Raw genomic sequence first — 15,805 nt, forward strand, 5'->3', positions numbered from 1 at the left:
GCCAAGGCCTACTGACCCCTTACCACGCAACTCCCACCTACCTTCAGGAGCTATTGGAATGGACGTTTCCAGAAGGGGCCCCTCAACCATAATGTTCACAGTTCTTCCTCTGCCATGGGAGCCCTGGAGGTGACACAAAGCGTGTAGAGTGTAGGCTTTTGCCCACGGAGCACAAAGCTGGAGCTGCCTCTCAGTGCTTCTGGCCTGTGTCCAGTTAAACGACCTGTGTCGTCCTCCCCTTCTTCTGATTTGTAAGCCCTATCAATACCGTGACTGGACTAAAACTAACCAGAGAAAGACTTTTCGGATGAAGATATCTGACAGCAACTCTACGAAACGCCAAGCCGGCGACGTCCAGCTTCGCCGCAGCCTTCCTGGCCGCGTGGGCAAGACCACTGGGCGTCCACGAGAACGCGCCCTCGCCCTTACCCAGGTGCTGCCTTTCCCGCCCTCAGAAGCCACACCCCCACGCCACGCCCCCACAGCCAGCCCTCGGCCCCAGCGTGTGGCCACGCTCCGTCCCGGGCTGAGCCACGCCCCTTCACCAAGCCCACGCCCACGCCCCCAGCGCACGCACACGCCCGGGCCGACGTGTGCCACGCCTCCTCACCCGGCGCACGCCACGCCCACACGCAGCCCGGCGCGTCCCGCCCCGGATGCCCGCTTTATGCTGACCGGAGCCCGCGGACATGGCGAACCAGGTAGCTGCGGCCACTCAGTGGGCCCGGAGTCCGAGGAAGGGACAGAGAGGGAGTGAACCAGGCCCCTCTCTTGGGCGTGCGCGAGGCTTGCCCGAGTCGGGCTCAGGCCACCGGAGTTGACACGCGGCCGCGGGCAAGCGGCTTAGCTGCAAGGAAGCGAAGGACGCTTTGTTCCGACCGGTCTTGCGGGAAGCAGCCTGCGCTGCTGTTTTGGGGACCACGGAGGCGGGATTGGGGGCCGGGGGTGGTCGATGGGCGACTCAGGAAACAGCTTAGGTGCGGGCGCGTGCCGCTCTTCACGGGATATGAGTAACTTGCTCCAGGTCATACTTGGAGGCAGAGTTGCAGCCGGAGCCTGTGCTACTAACTCGTGGGTGGCTTGTTTCCTAACTGAGCCTGCGCTGAATTACTGTACTCCACGGAGAGTACTGGGGGGAAGACCCTTAGGACCCTTTCAGCTCGGAGTTTTTGAGCTCTTAGGAACCACGACACTTGTAATACCTCGCAGAGGCGTTATCCCCATCTTGCAGACCGAACGCGGGCTTGAGAGGTTGGTTGTGCTTGGTGATCGCGTTAAGGATGGTTGGGATGCTGACCCAGGTCTGTCCCTGCCTAACGAGTTCCTGAAATACACGTTAGACAGTCAAGGAAAGCAGAAATAGACGAATAACATAATCAGTCCAAAGTTGCTGATTATTTTAATGCTTTGCAAACTTTAGACATTTTCTTAAGAGAGATTTTTGCTATAGGGTGCCTCTGCTCGCAGAGAGAGACGAGACAGACGAAGCGAGAAGTCACCTCCAGGGGGCTGGTGGCCCACAGCAATCCCTTCTCCATTCAGTTCTCAGGACCTTGGACACACAAGCACTTGTGCCTGGTGTGGTCTGAGACTCCAACCGAGTGGACTGCGTGGGAGTCAAGTGAAGCCATCTGCTGATTCTTAGACATTTTCTAGAAAGATACATTATTTCTGTGTTGAAATTTGAAAGAATGATAAACTGAACGATCTTTCCGACAATATTAGACAGTATTGTTCCTTTTTACCAAGAGTCTTTATTCAGTGAAGACAAAAAATCACATTCCTGTGATAGCTCAGCTTTTGAAATAGAGCACTTTCCTGTGGATTTGGACTGGGGCCTTGTTTTGCTTAGAATTGTCAGGGAAAGGAAACTTAAGCTCCTTTCACTGACCAGAATGACACACTCTGCCCATTTTCTGTGTTCTAGAGCATTTTGTGCATGTCTCTTTAAGTCATACTATTGATAGTTAATGATTTTCAAACCTGTTTCCAATAAGCCCAGTAGCTTGCAACCTTTATTCTGTTAGCACAGTTCATAAGTCTTACGTGAACTGATCGAAACCTTCATTATGCTTGATTCTCAGGAGGGGGTGTACTGATTATATAACCTCTAAGACAGCTCTGTGCTATAGATACAGTGCACTAGTCACATATGTAAAATGTATATAATGTAAAATTGTCCCATAGCCCCCTTAAAAAGTAGAAAGGAACAAGTGAAATTAATTTTAATACTATATTATTTCATCCAATATATTTGTGTCTTTTTTTTTTTTTAAGATCTTTGCCAAAGGGCACCTGAGCTTACAGGAGACAGAGAGAAGAAAAAAAAATTACCCCTCAGGAGGGATGGCCACACTACAGTCCCTTCTCTATTCTCTTCCTAGGATTTTGGGCATACGTGCCCACACACACACACACACACACACACACACACACACACACACAATGTCACTTTTAAATTTTATTTATTTTTTTTAATTTGCTATCAGGCAATTCTCAGGTGTGTTCACCAGAGAAAGACAGTGAGAGAGAAAGTGAGAAAACAAGCTGCCAGGTCTGGGATTTGAATCACAGTCGGCCATGTGGGAGTCCAGCACCTTAATCACCACACCACCTGCTGGCCCCCAGTGTGACTTCTAAGCCACCAGGTCTAGGACTCAAACCATGGTTAGCCATGTGCGAACCCACATAAATCACCTGCTGGCCCTGATTTAATCTAATATATTTAAAATGCTCTTTCTTCTTTTATAAAAACTATTTGTTTTTAATTTTCTAGAGGGCATGTGCACTCCCAAGGGAAAGACAGTGGGAAAGGAAAGCAAGAAAACCCCATGGGGAATGATCATGCTGCAGTCCCTTCTCTCGGGATTTTGAATGCACACACACCTGACATGTTTTTTAAGCCACCAGGTCTGGCACTTGAACCATGCACTTGGCCATGTGGGACGCAGACAAGCATCGTGCTCCTAGCTGGCCCTAAAACTTATTTCAACATGTGATTAATATTTTTTCTTTTTTTTAATACCAAGTCCTCAAAATCCAGATCTATTTTACACTTAGAGCATATAATAATAATTTTTAAGAATTATTTAATATTATTTATCATTATTATTTTTTTAGTTTGCTACAGGACACATGTGCTCATGCAAGAGAAAAGGAAAGTGAGAAAGCAAGCTTCCAGGTCCAGGATTTGAACCACAGCCTATCATGTGGGAGTCCAGCACCTTGACCACCACGCCACCTGCTGGCCCAGATGAATAACACTTTTTAATTTTTTTTTTTTAATGTAACTTTATTTATTCATTGGTATTTGATGGGAGGTGTGAGAAGAAGAAAGTGAGAAAGCAATCTCCCAGGTCCAGGACTTGAACCACAGTCAGCCATGTGAGAGTCCAGCGCCCTTAACCACCACACCACCTGCTGGCCTTTGAATAACACTTTTTAACCATAGAGGTGTTTATATCTGGCCATGTGATCCTCTCAGTTAAATCTTATAAAACTGTATATTTATGTGAATCTAAAAGCTTTCTGAATCACATAGGGGTACATATTTCCGTATAAATCTGTGATACTCTTTCTAAGTGTAGCATCCATGATATCTAAATCAACTTCTGAGTGGTTACTCATGTAGGAGAATAAACAGCTTACTCCTTTCTCCCTATTTCAGGTTATCAAGTGCAAGGCTGCTGTTGCCTGGGAGGCTGGAAAGCCTCTCTCCATAGAGGAGGTGGAGGTGGCGCCACCAAAGGCGCACGAAGTTCGAATTAAGGTAATGACACAGTGAAGGCACCAACAAAACATTGACAATTAGGTCTCTGGATAGAGGAATGGATCTGAGGTCTGCAGGGATAAATCCCAAAAGACAGCGTCTAGAAGGTGTCGCAAGTCAGCGTTGGAATCCCAGCAGCCTCCTCTTATCCCTGTCACCACTGCAGCTCTCTTCTCTGTCTTTTTTGCTTTGTAAGAGCCAAATAGCCACCCATATGTAAAATATCTTAAAGATATTTCTGAAATCTAAAAGCAACTGTCTGTAGCACTGCATTTGATACTCTTCATGTTCTGCAGTTTGAGTTTAAGGTGCTTTGTAGGATGCTCTCCTTTCTGCTGATTCCATAACTGAATGTGTATGGTAACATCTTAGAAATTAAAGATGGTCTTCTGGAGGAATCAGCAGTTGGTGTAATGGCTATGTCACTGGACTCCCATGTAGTCGACCACAGTAGCTTAAACTCACACTGGACGTGTGTGCGTGCATGCCCAAGATCCCAAGAGAAGAATGGAGGAGAAGGGATTGCGGTGTGGCCATCCCCCCTGGGGCGTGATTTCTCTCTTTCTTTCTCTCTCTCTCTCTCTCTGTCTGTCTTTCTGGCACGGGCATGTACCCTATAGCAAAAGCCTCTCCAAAAAAAAAAAAAAAAAGAAATAGTCTTCTGTTTTGGTAGCAGGGGCTTCAACCAAAATTTGGGAAGTATTTCTGATTGTCTGCAGCGACAAACAAGTGAGTCTGCTTGGGTAGAGAGCTTTAAAATTGGCTGACAAGGCCAGGGTCTAGGTACTTTGTTATTCCAGTACTCCTCAGCCTCTGCTGCAGCAGAGAAATTAAGTGCCCCTGGATAGAGACATTTCACACAAAAGCAACCAGCTAGAGAGATCATTGAAGTCTTAACATTTATAAAACAGTGTGTTTGGCATTCTGCTCTCCACTTGCTTTGATATAAAATGTATGATTTAAAGTAGTGACCATGAAATAAAACTAACCTTCTAGGAAAATATTACATTTTAGGAAAAAGAGTCACAGCTTTTTTTTTTGCTGTGTCTTAGAATATAGTTTCTCTCCAAACACATACCACACATACTTCCTCATGCTCCCAAGAATTGACTCTACACATTGGGAGAGAAACCGAGGACCAAATACTTAAGGTCCTTTTTAAGCCAGATCCAGGAATCTGAAATCTTGTAATAGTCTGGGGTTTTTTCAAGTTTGGAAATTATGTTGATTATGATTTTGCCACCGAAGAAGAAATTGTTTGTCTTGGATGCTAAGATAAGCCTCACGGAAGCTGGCCTCCCTGGGAAACCACCAGCAGATTACAAGGACTGTTACGTCGTGAGTGGGTGCACACGGGCCAGAGGAAGATAAGCAGCACTCCAGGACTTTACCTTTCTGCACTTTGACGATATGAAAAGATCAATTCATGAAAGCCAGAGAGATAAATTCATAAAGGGCTGGCTTATTTAAGCAGAAACAGTGTGTAGTTGCTAAACAGGAAGTTGATGCCACTAAAAGCTCTTGAGTTTTGACCCAGACTTGAGCAGACTGGCTTATTTCAGAATAGGTAATACCTATTGGGGCGTCACATTTCCCAGCAGTCATGAGGGAGCCAGCAGTGAGAGGGGCTCCACCTATTTTGCACAGGAGTGATGTTCCTTTGCACCCCTGAAGGCACAATACCCATAAAATCGCCTCGAATACCATATCTTGCTGACATGTACAGAAAAGAACAGTTGTGCCGTATTTCATTGCATAGATGGGCCCTATTACTTTCATGAACCACTAAAAAGGTACCAGTTCTAATTGTTAAAAGACTGTAAGCATATGTTGGCTTTAGAGAGAATAAAATAATGAACACAGTGTACCTTAGAAGCCATGAAATACAGTATTAGAGTAAAATGCCTCTCTGTCTCTCACTCTGAATTGCACATACTCAAACACTCCTTATTTTACTATTCTAGATCATCGCCACTGCGGTCTGCCACACCGATGCCTACACACTAAGTGGAGCTGATCCTGAGGGATGTTTTCCAGTAATCTTGGGACATGAAGGTGCCGGAATTGTGGAAAGTGTGGGTGAAGGCGTTACTAAGCTGAAGGCGGGTAAGGAGAGTATTCGAACCACTTACTTGGTGATTTGGCTTAGTTCTATAGGGGAATATCTATCTTTTCTAATAAACTGCAGTTTACTTATGAGCAGATTATCACCTAAGTTGTCAAGATTGATTTTATTCTTATCTGGGAAGCACAGATGTTTGGGTATTCTTTTTGTCACTGCTTTTGAAGTGGTTTCACTACATACCCAAAGCCAATTTTGGCAAATTAAGCAAAAAATTTTTAGAGATGTTTCAATGAGTCAGTATCGGAATGCACATGATCTCCTTGTTTTCCTGTTTAAGAGTCATTTAGGGAACCAGCAGTTGGTGTAATGGCTATGTCGCTGGACTCCCATGTAGTCCACCGTGGTTAGAGTCCCAGACCCGGTGGCTTAAACTCACGCCAGGCGCTTGTGCGTGCATGCCCAAGATCCTAAGAGGAAAATGGAGGAGAAGGGATTACGGTGTGGCCATCCCCCCTGGGGGGTGATTTCTTGCTTTCTGTCTCTGTCTCTATCTTTCTGGTGAGCGAATGCGCCCTATAGCAAAAACCTCTCCAAGAAAAAAAGTCATTTAGATAAAAATTTTGAAACATACGTTCTGCATGGTCAGGAAGTATCAGACTGATGTCACGTGGGTGAAGTTTTTAACTGTGCAGTCCACAGCAGGTGACAGGAAGGAGAATGTGCAGACCGGAGGTATTCAGAGACAGGTGTTACGGAGTTGGGGTAATGCTGTCGCATTTGTTCCCAGGTGATACCGTCATCCCACTTTACATCCCGCAGTGTGGAGAGTGCAAATTTTGCCTAAATCCTAAAACGAACCTTTGCCAGAAGATAAGGTTAGTGTCTTTTTTATTCCTAAAACTAGAGGTCACATTGCAAACAGTTGTTAGTGACAGGAGGTTATGATGAACGTGGCAGTCTGTACAGTGCATTTCACACGAATTACTTCATTTCATCTTTACAGCAATCTCACTATCACTAGTGTCTCCATAGTCATAGAAAATTGCCTCAGAAATTAAAGGATTTGCTGGTATCACCAGCCATTAAAATATAAAACAATTTCCTGAATCTGCTCTCTCTATATAACACTAAGTTAAATTTGCCAAACTATATAGTACAGAAGTTCATACTTTGAGGTTAAATTAAATCATTTTTATGAGCCATTTTATTGTTCATTAAATCCAAGTAGTAGAACTTACCTATGAGATTATCATGAAGACTTAAGGAGATAACATAACCCTTTGACATAGAAAAGGTAGTTATGTGAATAGTAACAGCACTTAAGAACTTCTTTGAGGGACCAGCAGTTAGCGTAATGGCTAGGTTGCTGGACTCCCACGTAGTCCACTGCGGTTCGCGTCCCGGACCCGGTAGCTTAAAACTCACACCAGGTGCGTGTGCTTGCGTGCCCAAGATCCCGGGAGGAGAATGGAGGACAAGGGATTGTGGCGTGGCCATCCCCCCTGGGGGGTGATTTCTCGCTTTCTGTCTCTCTCTCTCTCTCTGTCTGGCGAGCGCACGTGCCCTATAGCAAAAAAAGAAAAAACTCTCCAAAAAAAAATGAAGAACTTCTTTGAGGCAGTTGAAGAACCACTTGTGTTTGTTCCTTTTTGTTGGCTTTTTTTTATTGAAGTAGAATATACCTGTAATAAAGTACTGGTTATTTACATCTGAAAAGTTCAGCTCAGTGTGTGGTTATGTATATGCACACTCGATGGTTAGAACCATCCCCCAGGTTGAGATGAGAACCTGTCTGCATAGTCCCTCATGTCCCTTCCAAATCAACATCTGCACCCTCAAAGGTACCACTGTTTTGATTTCTTTCATGATAGAACTTTGCATAAAGAAAAGCATGTAGCATGTGCTCTTCATAAGAGTCTGGCATGCATAAGGTCTGTGAGGCACCTCCAGGTTGCACATGCATGAGTACTTTTTGTTCTAGTCTATTTCACACTCCATTATTTGTCCATTCTGTGATCGACAGTTAGGTCGCTCTCAGTTTGAAGTTAAGTCTAACGCTATGAGTGTATAAAGAACACCCCATACATACATTGGAATCAACATAAGCACTATGCTCTCTTGGGATTGTAGCTGCTGAGTCATAGAAGATGCGTCTGCAGCTCTCCAGCGTGATTGGAGCAGTTTACGTTCCCATAGCATTGTATGGGACATCTGTTCTTGCATTTGCTTTCTAATGCTATGGATTAAATCAGTTTTTATTTTGGGAAACAAAATTCCATTTACTCTATGATGTAGATCCAGTTGCTTTTGACACAGCTAGAACCACTGCTCCCAACCCCCTCATTGGTTACTTTGAATGATAATCTCATACACAGTCTGAAAAAATTTGTGATACATAAATGGTGGTGGACTTCTTTGTGACTCTCTAACCTTCCAGAAAAAGTTCTCTCCAAGCATAAAATGTCATCTTTTTGTTCAAGAAACTCCTGTAGTGGTGATTTCTCATGTCAAGAGGGTGAAAGAAACTTCAGTTACTCTCATAAACCGTGACAGTTATTTTTGGTGGACTTTTGTCACCTATTCTTTGTTGCTGATCATAGTTTTGTTCTTTTTCTCAAAGGAGATGAATTTACTTGTGAATCTAGAAGCAATCCATTTTCTCTGTGTATTTATTCACATATATATATTCCAAAGGATTTATCTAAAAGTACATCAAATTAGTTTTTTTTTTTAAATAACAGATGTTTATTAAACACTCACTCTTTGCCAGAGCCAGTGCTAATAGTGCTCTACATAACATCTCCTTTGATTTTTAAAGCAATCATAGGAAGTATTTTCTAGTAAGGAAACTAAGGCCAAAAGACTAACGAACTTGACTAAGATCACAGACGATTTGAACCCAGGTGGTCTGGTTTTAAGGCCCATACTATAGTTTTTGTTATTAATTTAATGTACTGGTTGCCTTGGCAAGTTCTTGGGGTTTTTTCCTCTGTTGGTATGACCAACTACAGAGAGAAAACAAAGTGAAGAGGAAATACAGCTCAAGTCCTTGAGGACTCTTACACTTTGGAAGGCAGCCTTCTGAAAGGTCTAAATTTGCCAGTTTCACCATCTGTTTTCACCAGCTGATCTGAATAGTTGCTTATAATCTTGTGCAGATGCTGGTTTTGGCTTTATCATTTATGAAGTCGTATTATGAATTTTATCTAATCCGTAAGTTGAACTGCTTAAAATGGGTTCAATAATCTGAAAATAAGATCCAAAAGGATGTTGAATGTTGGAAACAATGGGTAAGATTATAAATATCTTATAAATTTTCCTAATACAGCATTGCTGAAAGCTACTAAATTATTTGTGAATATACTAGAAATTGGACTTTTGGTCTTAGCACACTTCTGAGTGTTTAGTGGTCATTATTTTAATAACTGATTTCTCTCTCTATGGGTCTTAAGAAAACTATTTCCATTCTGCCCTTTTCTCTTGTATTTTCTCTAGAGTTACTCAAGGAAAAGGATTAATGCCAGATGGTACCAGCAGATTTACTTGCAAAGGAAAGACAATTTTACATTTCATGGGAACCAGCACATTTTCTGAGTACACCGTTGTGGCTGATATCTCTGTTGCTAAAATAGATCCTTTAGCACCTCTGGATAAAGTCTGCCTTCTGGGATGTGGCGTTTCAACTGGGTATGGTGCTGCTGTCAACACGGCCAAGGTAAGAGGTTGGCCTGAGTTGATTCAGCAAGGCTGTGCTGGAACAGGAACACCAGCCAGTCTATGAATCCTAGTGATGTCCTTAACACTTGTGGAAATGGTGCCTTATAGCCTGTCTCTACTGCTAGGTGGAGCCTGGATCTACTTGTGCCGTCTTTGGCCTGGGAGGAGTTGGATTGGCTGTTATCATGGGCTGTAAAGTGGCTGGTGCATCCCGGATCATTGGTGTGGACATAAATAAAGATAAATATGCACGAGCCAAAGAGTTTGGAGCCTCCGAATGTATCAACCCTCAGGACTTCAGTAAGCCCATCCAGGAAGTGCTTATGGAGATGACCGATGGAGGAGTGGACTATTCCTTTGAGTGCATCGGTAACGTGAAGGTCATGGTGCGTAAGCACAGCTCCTTTCCTTTTCTGTTTACAGAACTGCTTGTTTAATTTTTAATTTTGTTTAAAGAATTATTTAACTTTTTTTATTCATGTATTCATGGGACTCAAACTGCAGTTGGCCATGTGGGAGTCCAGTGCCTTTACCCACCATGCCACCTGCTGGCCCCAGAATTCTCTTTAAAAAAAAAAAAAAAAAGAAAATGCAATTTCCTTAATTAAGATTAAAAATTGTTTTAGAAAGAAAAGGTCTCTCTTGGTAAGAATTACTCTAATGGAAGGGAAAAATAACTTTTGCACTACAAATGAGAAATGACAGAAGAACAGCTCAGGGAAAGATGAAAAAAGATGGTTTTTGACCTAGAATGCATATTAAATGTATGTGTCATTAAGTGAAAAGGCAGAATAGTGCAGCGGTAGAGTGTGTGGGCTTTGAATTCAGTACCCTTTCATACGCTCACTCAGCAGCCTTGAGCAAATGACCTCACTTCCCTAGGCCTCAGTTTGCTCATCTGTAAAATGCAGATAGTAATAACACCTGCTTCATACTAAGTAGAATCTCACTGAAGGTATTAGTATCACTTCTCCTGCCTGTTGTTTCTAAGAAAATCTTTACAATTTGAGCTATGATTTACTTTTAAAATAAGAAAACAATTAAGCATAAATTCTTTAATATTAGCCAAGTTGGGGCCAGCAGGTGGTGTGGTGGTTAAAACGCTGGACGCTCCCACATGGCCAACCGCGGTTCAAGTCCCAGGCCTGGTGACTTGCTTTCTCACTTTCTCTCTCTCTTTCTCTCTCTGCATCTCTCTCTGGTTAGATTAAAATAAATGAATAAATATTAGCCAAGTTAATTTTTTACAACTTTAAAAAAGAAGAAAAAATCCTCTTTGCTCCCACCCCCTTCCCATCTAGAAGTTTCTGGGGAAGCAGTTCTTAGCAGAGTACACTGACTTCTGTGATTGGTCATACCCGCAGAGAGCAGCACTTGAGGCATGCCACAAAGGCTGGGGCATCAGCGTGGTGGTCGGAGTAGCTGCTTCAGGTGAAGAGATCTCCACTCGGCCATTCCAGCTGGTGACAGGCCGCACGTGGAAAGGCACTGCCTTTGGAGGTAACTCAGCGGTGACATCAGTGTTGTCTCTCTCTTGCTGTCTCTGTCAACAGCTCTTAATCCCAGTTTTCCTGCGTTAATAAGAACTTCATGGGCTACCTTCTCATCATAAAGGCATTTATGCAAGGTTATTCTAAAAGGAAGTTTTGAAACTCAGTTGGTATTTACCCAGAGGCTTGGGGAGGTACTGTTTCTCCTGAAGAACATAACCACTTGTTACTCTTAAAAAAAAAAAAAAAAAAAAAAAAAAATCAGAATTTTTTAATGAGGAAGACACTGGGGATTAGAGGGGTGGAGAATCTGCTGGCAGGATGAGCTACCCTGTGTTTCATGGCACCGTCTTAAATAGGTTGTTGCTTCTTTTACTATTTTTCCAGATAGATGTGACCATAGTGCTTTCTGAATAGGGCTGAATTCAGCTGTAGCCAACACAGAGTCTTAAACTGAAAATATTAGACAGGACTTTGCAACAAAACAAAACTGCCAGATTGATCCTTTTTCCCTTGTGTGATCCTAAACAGCACTTGGTTGCTTAGGGTTGCCTAACTACCAGTAGAGTGCAGGAAACAGTTTCCATCTTTCTCATGGTTGCTCAGCTAGAAAAAACTCCTCAGAATGTGTTGGTGTATTCCAACTATTGTGGACAATTGACATCTAAAATTCTTAAAAGTTTTCAAAGTAAATACTTGTATCTCATTGTCCTCTTATGAAAGAAAACCACAAAACAAGTTTTGATAGTCTTTCAAGGTGTCTGCTAGGATTCCCTACCTCAGCCCAGCCATGGTGGAACCCAGCTAGTACCACTGTTCGACAGGCTGGAAGCCACGTGGGAGGCCTGGGTTTTGTTCCTGTGCCAGTCTGAGCGTGTCTAGCTAATTGGGAGGCTGGGACAGGACACAGCACAGCATGTCAAAAATGCTTCTTTCTATTTCTTTCCCATTTCTTCTCTGTCCTTCCTCCCTTCCTTCTCTCCTATAGCTCCCACCCCAATCCCTCATAAAGGTGGGTGGTGGGGAAGAATAGGAAGGCCAGAAGAAAAGATAGCTGAAGTTTTCCTTCTTTACACTACAAAATTTTCCTTAGAAAATACTGGTCGGACTGACCTGCTTTCAAAGCCTTTCATGTAGCATCTCACAACAGACTTTTTAAGCCACCCTTGCCATTTGGCAGCAAAATCTCAGGGTCCATAGCTGTATTTGGAAGTGTGTTCTAAGCCTGGCTGGTGGGGCCAGGAGGTCTTGGTAGTAATCTCTAGCCAAGCTTCATCCCGGCACAGCCTGGCTGAGAAATTAGCTGGAGCACTGGAGCCCACTTTGTTGACAAAATATAGCCCAAATATGCAAGTAGAAGTTTCAGTTGAGAAAATAAGAACAGCTGTAGTCGTCTATTACCAGGCGATTAAAGGAGAAAGAAAAAAATCCCCACAATTTGTGGGGAAAAAAATAATTGGCAAAGTATATAAGGTGGGAGATTTGGAAAAGGCTTCAAAGAGGTTCCAAAGCATCCTTTAAAAAAGGGAGGGCTTCTTTTTGATCTATTGATTCTTTTTTATTTAATTTTTGAGAGCTTTTTTTGGTATAGGGTGTGCACGCCTGCCAGAGAGAGACAGAAAGCAAGAAATCACCCCCCATGGGGAATGACCACACTGCAGTCCCTTCTCCATTCTTCTCTCACGGTTTCGGGCTTGCATGCACATGTGCCCAGCGTGAGTTTTAAGCTGCCTAGTCCGGGATTCTTATCTGTGGTCGACTACATGGGAGTCCAGCGACATAACCATAATGCCATCTGCTGATCCCAATCTATTAGTTCTTTTAATACAAGTGAGAAACTAAAGCATCTCACTTTATTTTAACTCTTTTACTTAAAGATTTTCTATTTTGTTTATCATTTGAATGGTTTTCTATTCTGAGATGCTATCTCTATTTCACTGAATTTAAAAACAAGGAAATGTTATAATTTACATCTGTTTTTTTAGTTCCTTGAATATCATGAGTACAGAAACTTACAGACCTAAATAAGCATGTTGCTACGACTTCCAGAGTCATATGTTGATGGTTTAAAAGTCTCAGTTGGCTAAAAATTTAAAAAGATTTACTAGTAAATCATAGTATAGAAAATGGAAAATACTCAAAAGTACCTTTTTTTTTTTTTTTTTTTGAGATTTTTGCTATAGGGTGCATACGTTCACCAGACAGACAGAGACCTAGAAAGCAAGAGATCCCCCACCAGTAGCCACACTGTACTTTCTTTTCCTCCATTCTCCACTCAGGATTTTGGACACACATGCACACATGCCTGGTTTGAGTTTTAAGTTGTCGAGTTTGGGACTCAAACCATGGTCAGCTACAGGGGATCTGCTGGTCCCCAAAGTATCTACTTCTTAAAACTAAAGGTGTGTGTCAAATTCTTCCTCTTCATGCTAATTTTGGAATTTTTCATTACTTTTTTTTTTTCTTTTTTTGGAGAGGTTTGTGCTATAGGGCATGTGCACTCGCCAGACAGAGACAGACAGAGAGATAGAAAGCAAGAAATCACCCCCCAGTGGGGGTGGCCATGCCGCAGTCCCTTCTCCTCCATTCTCCTCTCGGGATCTTGGGCACGCACACACACGTGCCCGGCGTGAGTTTTAAGCCACTGGGTCCGGGACTCAAACCACAGTCAGCTATGTGGGAGTCCAGCGACATAGCCATTACGCTAACTGCTGGTCCCGGAATTTTTCAGTACTTTTTAACTCATCTAAAATTTCACCTTCTTGAGGGCCAGATGGTGGCACAGTGGTGAATGCAGTGCTGTGCAAGGCTGACCTACATGAGAAGGTTCTGAGTTTGCATCCACAGGCCTCCCTGAACACACTGGGTACACATTGCCCATGTTCTGGGGCTGGCTGGGGCTGGGTGTGGATTGCAGCTTGAAGACCCCCCTTGGAGGTGCCTGTTTTCTCTGCATCTCTGTCTCTCTTGCTCACAAAAAAATAAATGATTAAGCCTTAAAAAAAGTAGTTCTCATAAATGTCTTTGTGTAACTCACTAAATAACAAGCACAAGCGGAAATAGAAATGTGTTGAATAAATTAATGGATAGATATAACAGATGTCTAATTTCTTTTAGGATGGAAGAGTGTGGAAAGTGTCCCAAAGTTGGTGTCTGAATATATGTCCAAAAAGATAAAAGTTGATGAATTTGTGACCCACAATCTCTCTTTTGATAAAATTAATGAAGCTTTTGAACTGCTGCGTTCAGGGAAGAGGTAAGTTTTTTCCTTAGCTTAGTGTTACAGAATAAAATAATGATTTGGGGAATGTGGGGAAGGAGATTCAAAAATAACATAGTTTGGGGCCAGGCCATAGTGGTTATGACTGAATCCAACATGGCTGATAGCACATTTCGCTTCCTGGATCCAGCAGCTTGAGAAACAAGCCAGGTGTTTGTGCATGTGTGCCCCAAATCCTAAAAGGTAGGAGAGACCAGGGAGGAGGGCTGGAGCATGGCCATTCCCTACAGAGGGGTGCTTTCTCACTTTCTCTCATTGCTCTGCACACACCCTCTGGTAAAGTTTTTAAAAATAAACAGTTTTCATCTTAAAAGGCATCATTCAGTACCTACATTTATTGTCTCTTTCTCTTGCAGCATTCGAACTGTTTTAAAGATGTAAAGTCAAAAGAAAATATGTCCATCCTGTGCCTAAGTCTTGTCATCTGATGGGAGCAGCTGACAGGGGGAGGAAGCTTTCCAAGTTCCTAGCCACTTAGTTCAGTAACTGTTCTAGGGGTAGTGTTGTGCATGTGATTCAGATAACCCTAATCAAGGATGAGCCTCATGGCCATAAATCTGTTTGCTGGACTCGACCTCACATAATAACTGCTTCATTAAGGAATATTTTCACATAATAAAGTGATTTCTGCCTTTGTGTAGAGCTGTCCTCTCATTTGATGCTGTTGTCTTCTGGTTCCTCTCCCCAGTCTTCATTCTGCAAAAGAAAAGTAAAAGATACACAGCAGTGAATGAGTATCTGAGCCTTCTCTGCTATCAACCTGAGTAGCATTCACAACTTTCAAAGTTTTTACCGTAGGGCACATGTGCTTGCCAGAGAGACAGTGAGAAAAGAGAAATCATTCCCCCAGGGGGGAATGATCATGCCACAATCCCTTCTCCTCCATTCTCCTGGGATTTTGGGCATGCATGCACATGTGCCCTGTGTGTTTCAAACCACCAGATCCCGGACTCGAACCACGGTTGGCCATGCGGGAGTCCAGCAATGTAACAATCACTACGCCACCTGCTGGCCCCAGCATTCATAGCTTGTAAGGGTCTTGTGCCCACTGGTTAAAGACTTCCTCAGTGGCAGAGATAATCAGAAGCTAAGTCTGCCTCTGAGAGTTAGCCTCTTGAAGGCCTGAGCCATGCCATGTACATATCATACTTGCACCCCACCTTTACTGTCGTATGGACCATGGGAGGTTCAGATTCACTTAGGCACCTGTGCTCATATGGGTGCCTGTGCGTGCTTGTACATTCACGGTATTTTGGTGTACAGAGTTTTATTTTAATATAATCAGGTCTAACAGTCTTCCTAGTGATGATGGCACATACTAAGGGTTTTTAAAAATTTCAATCCTAAGAAATATAAAGTAAAAATGACCCGTAACCCTACCATCCTGATCATCATGCACATAAATATCTTTTGGATGGAGTGAAGCTGTGTCTTAATACCTGATTGATGTGTCTTAAATGCTCTCAAAAGAAGTTTTTAGAGAG

At 43.0% G+C, this 15,805-nt stretch overlaps 1 protein-coding gene across 1 annotated transcript; it reads left to right on the forward strand.

Moving 5' to 3' along the window:
* Positions 1 to 601: 601 nt before the first annotated feature.
* Positions 602 to 14,975, forward strand: LOC102485893 (alcohol dehydrogenase class-3). The gene is made up of 9 exons (XM_006152175.3): positions 602 to 701; positions 3,668 to 3,769; positions 5,734 to 5,875; positions 6,622 to 6,709; positions 9,330 to 9,549; positions 9,677 to 9,937; positions 10,916 to 11,051; positions 14,159 to 14,297; positions 14,678 to 14,975. The coding sequence occupies exons 1-9, from the start codon at positions 690 to 692 to the stop codon at positions 14,700 to 14,702; spliced, it is 1,125 nt and encodes a 374-aa protein (XP_006152237.1). The 5' UTR covers positions 602 to 689; the 3' UTR covers positions 14,703 to 14,975.
* The last annotated feature ends 830 nt before the right edge of the window (positions 14,976 to 15,805 follow it).

Source organism: Tupaia chinensis, unplaced genomic scaffold, assembly GCF_000334495.1.
Source record: "Tupaia chinensis unplaced genomic scaffold, TupChi_1.0 Scaffold000340_1, whole genome shotgun sequence".
NCBI lineage: Eukaryota > Metazoa > Chordata > Mammalia > Scandentia > Tupaiidae > Tupaia > Tupaia belangeri.

Bases quoted from the DNA above. Each gene is read 5' to 3' on its own strand.
- LOC102485893 (XM_006152175.3), top strand. The intron at 9,550-9,676 runs GTAAGAGGTTGG...CTCTACTGCTAG, and splicing joins CTGCTGTCAACACGGCCAAG to GTGGAGCCTGGATCTACTTG. The intron at 11,052-14,158 runs GTAACTCAGCGG...AATTTCTTTTAG, and splicing joins GAAAGGCACTGCCTTTGGAG to GATGGAAGAGTGTGGAAAGT.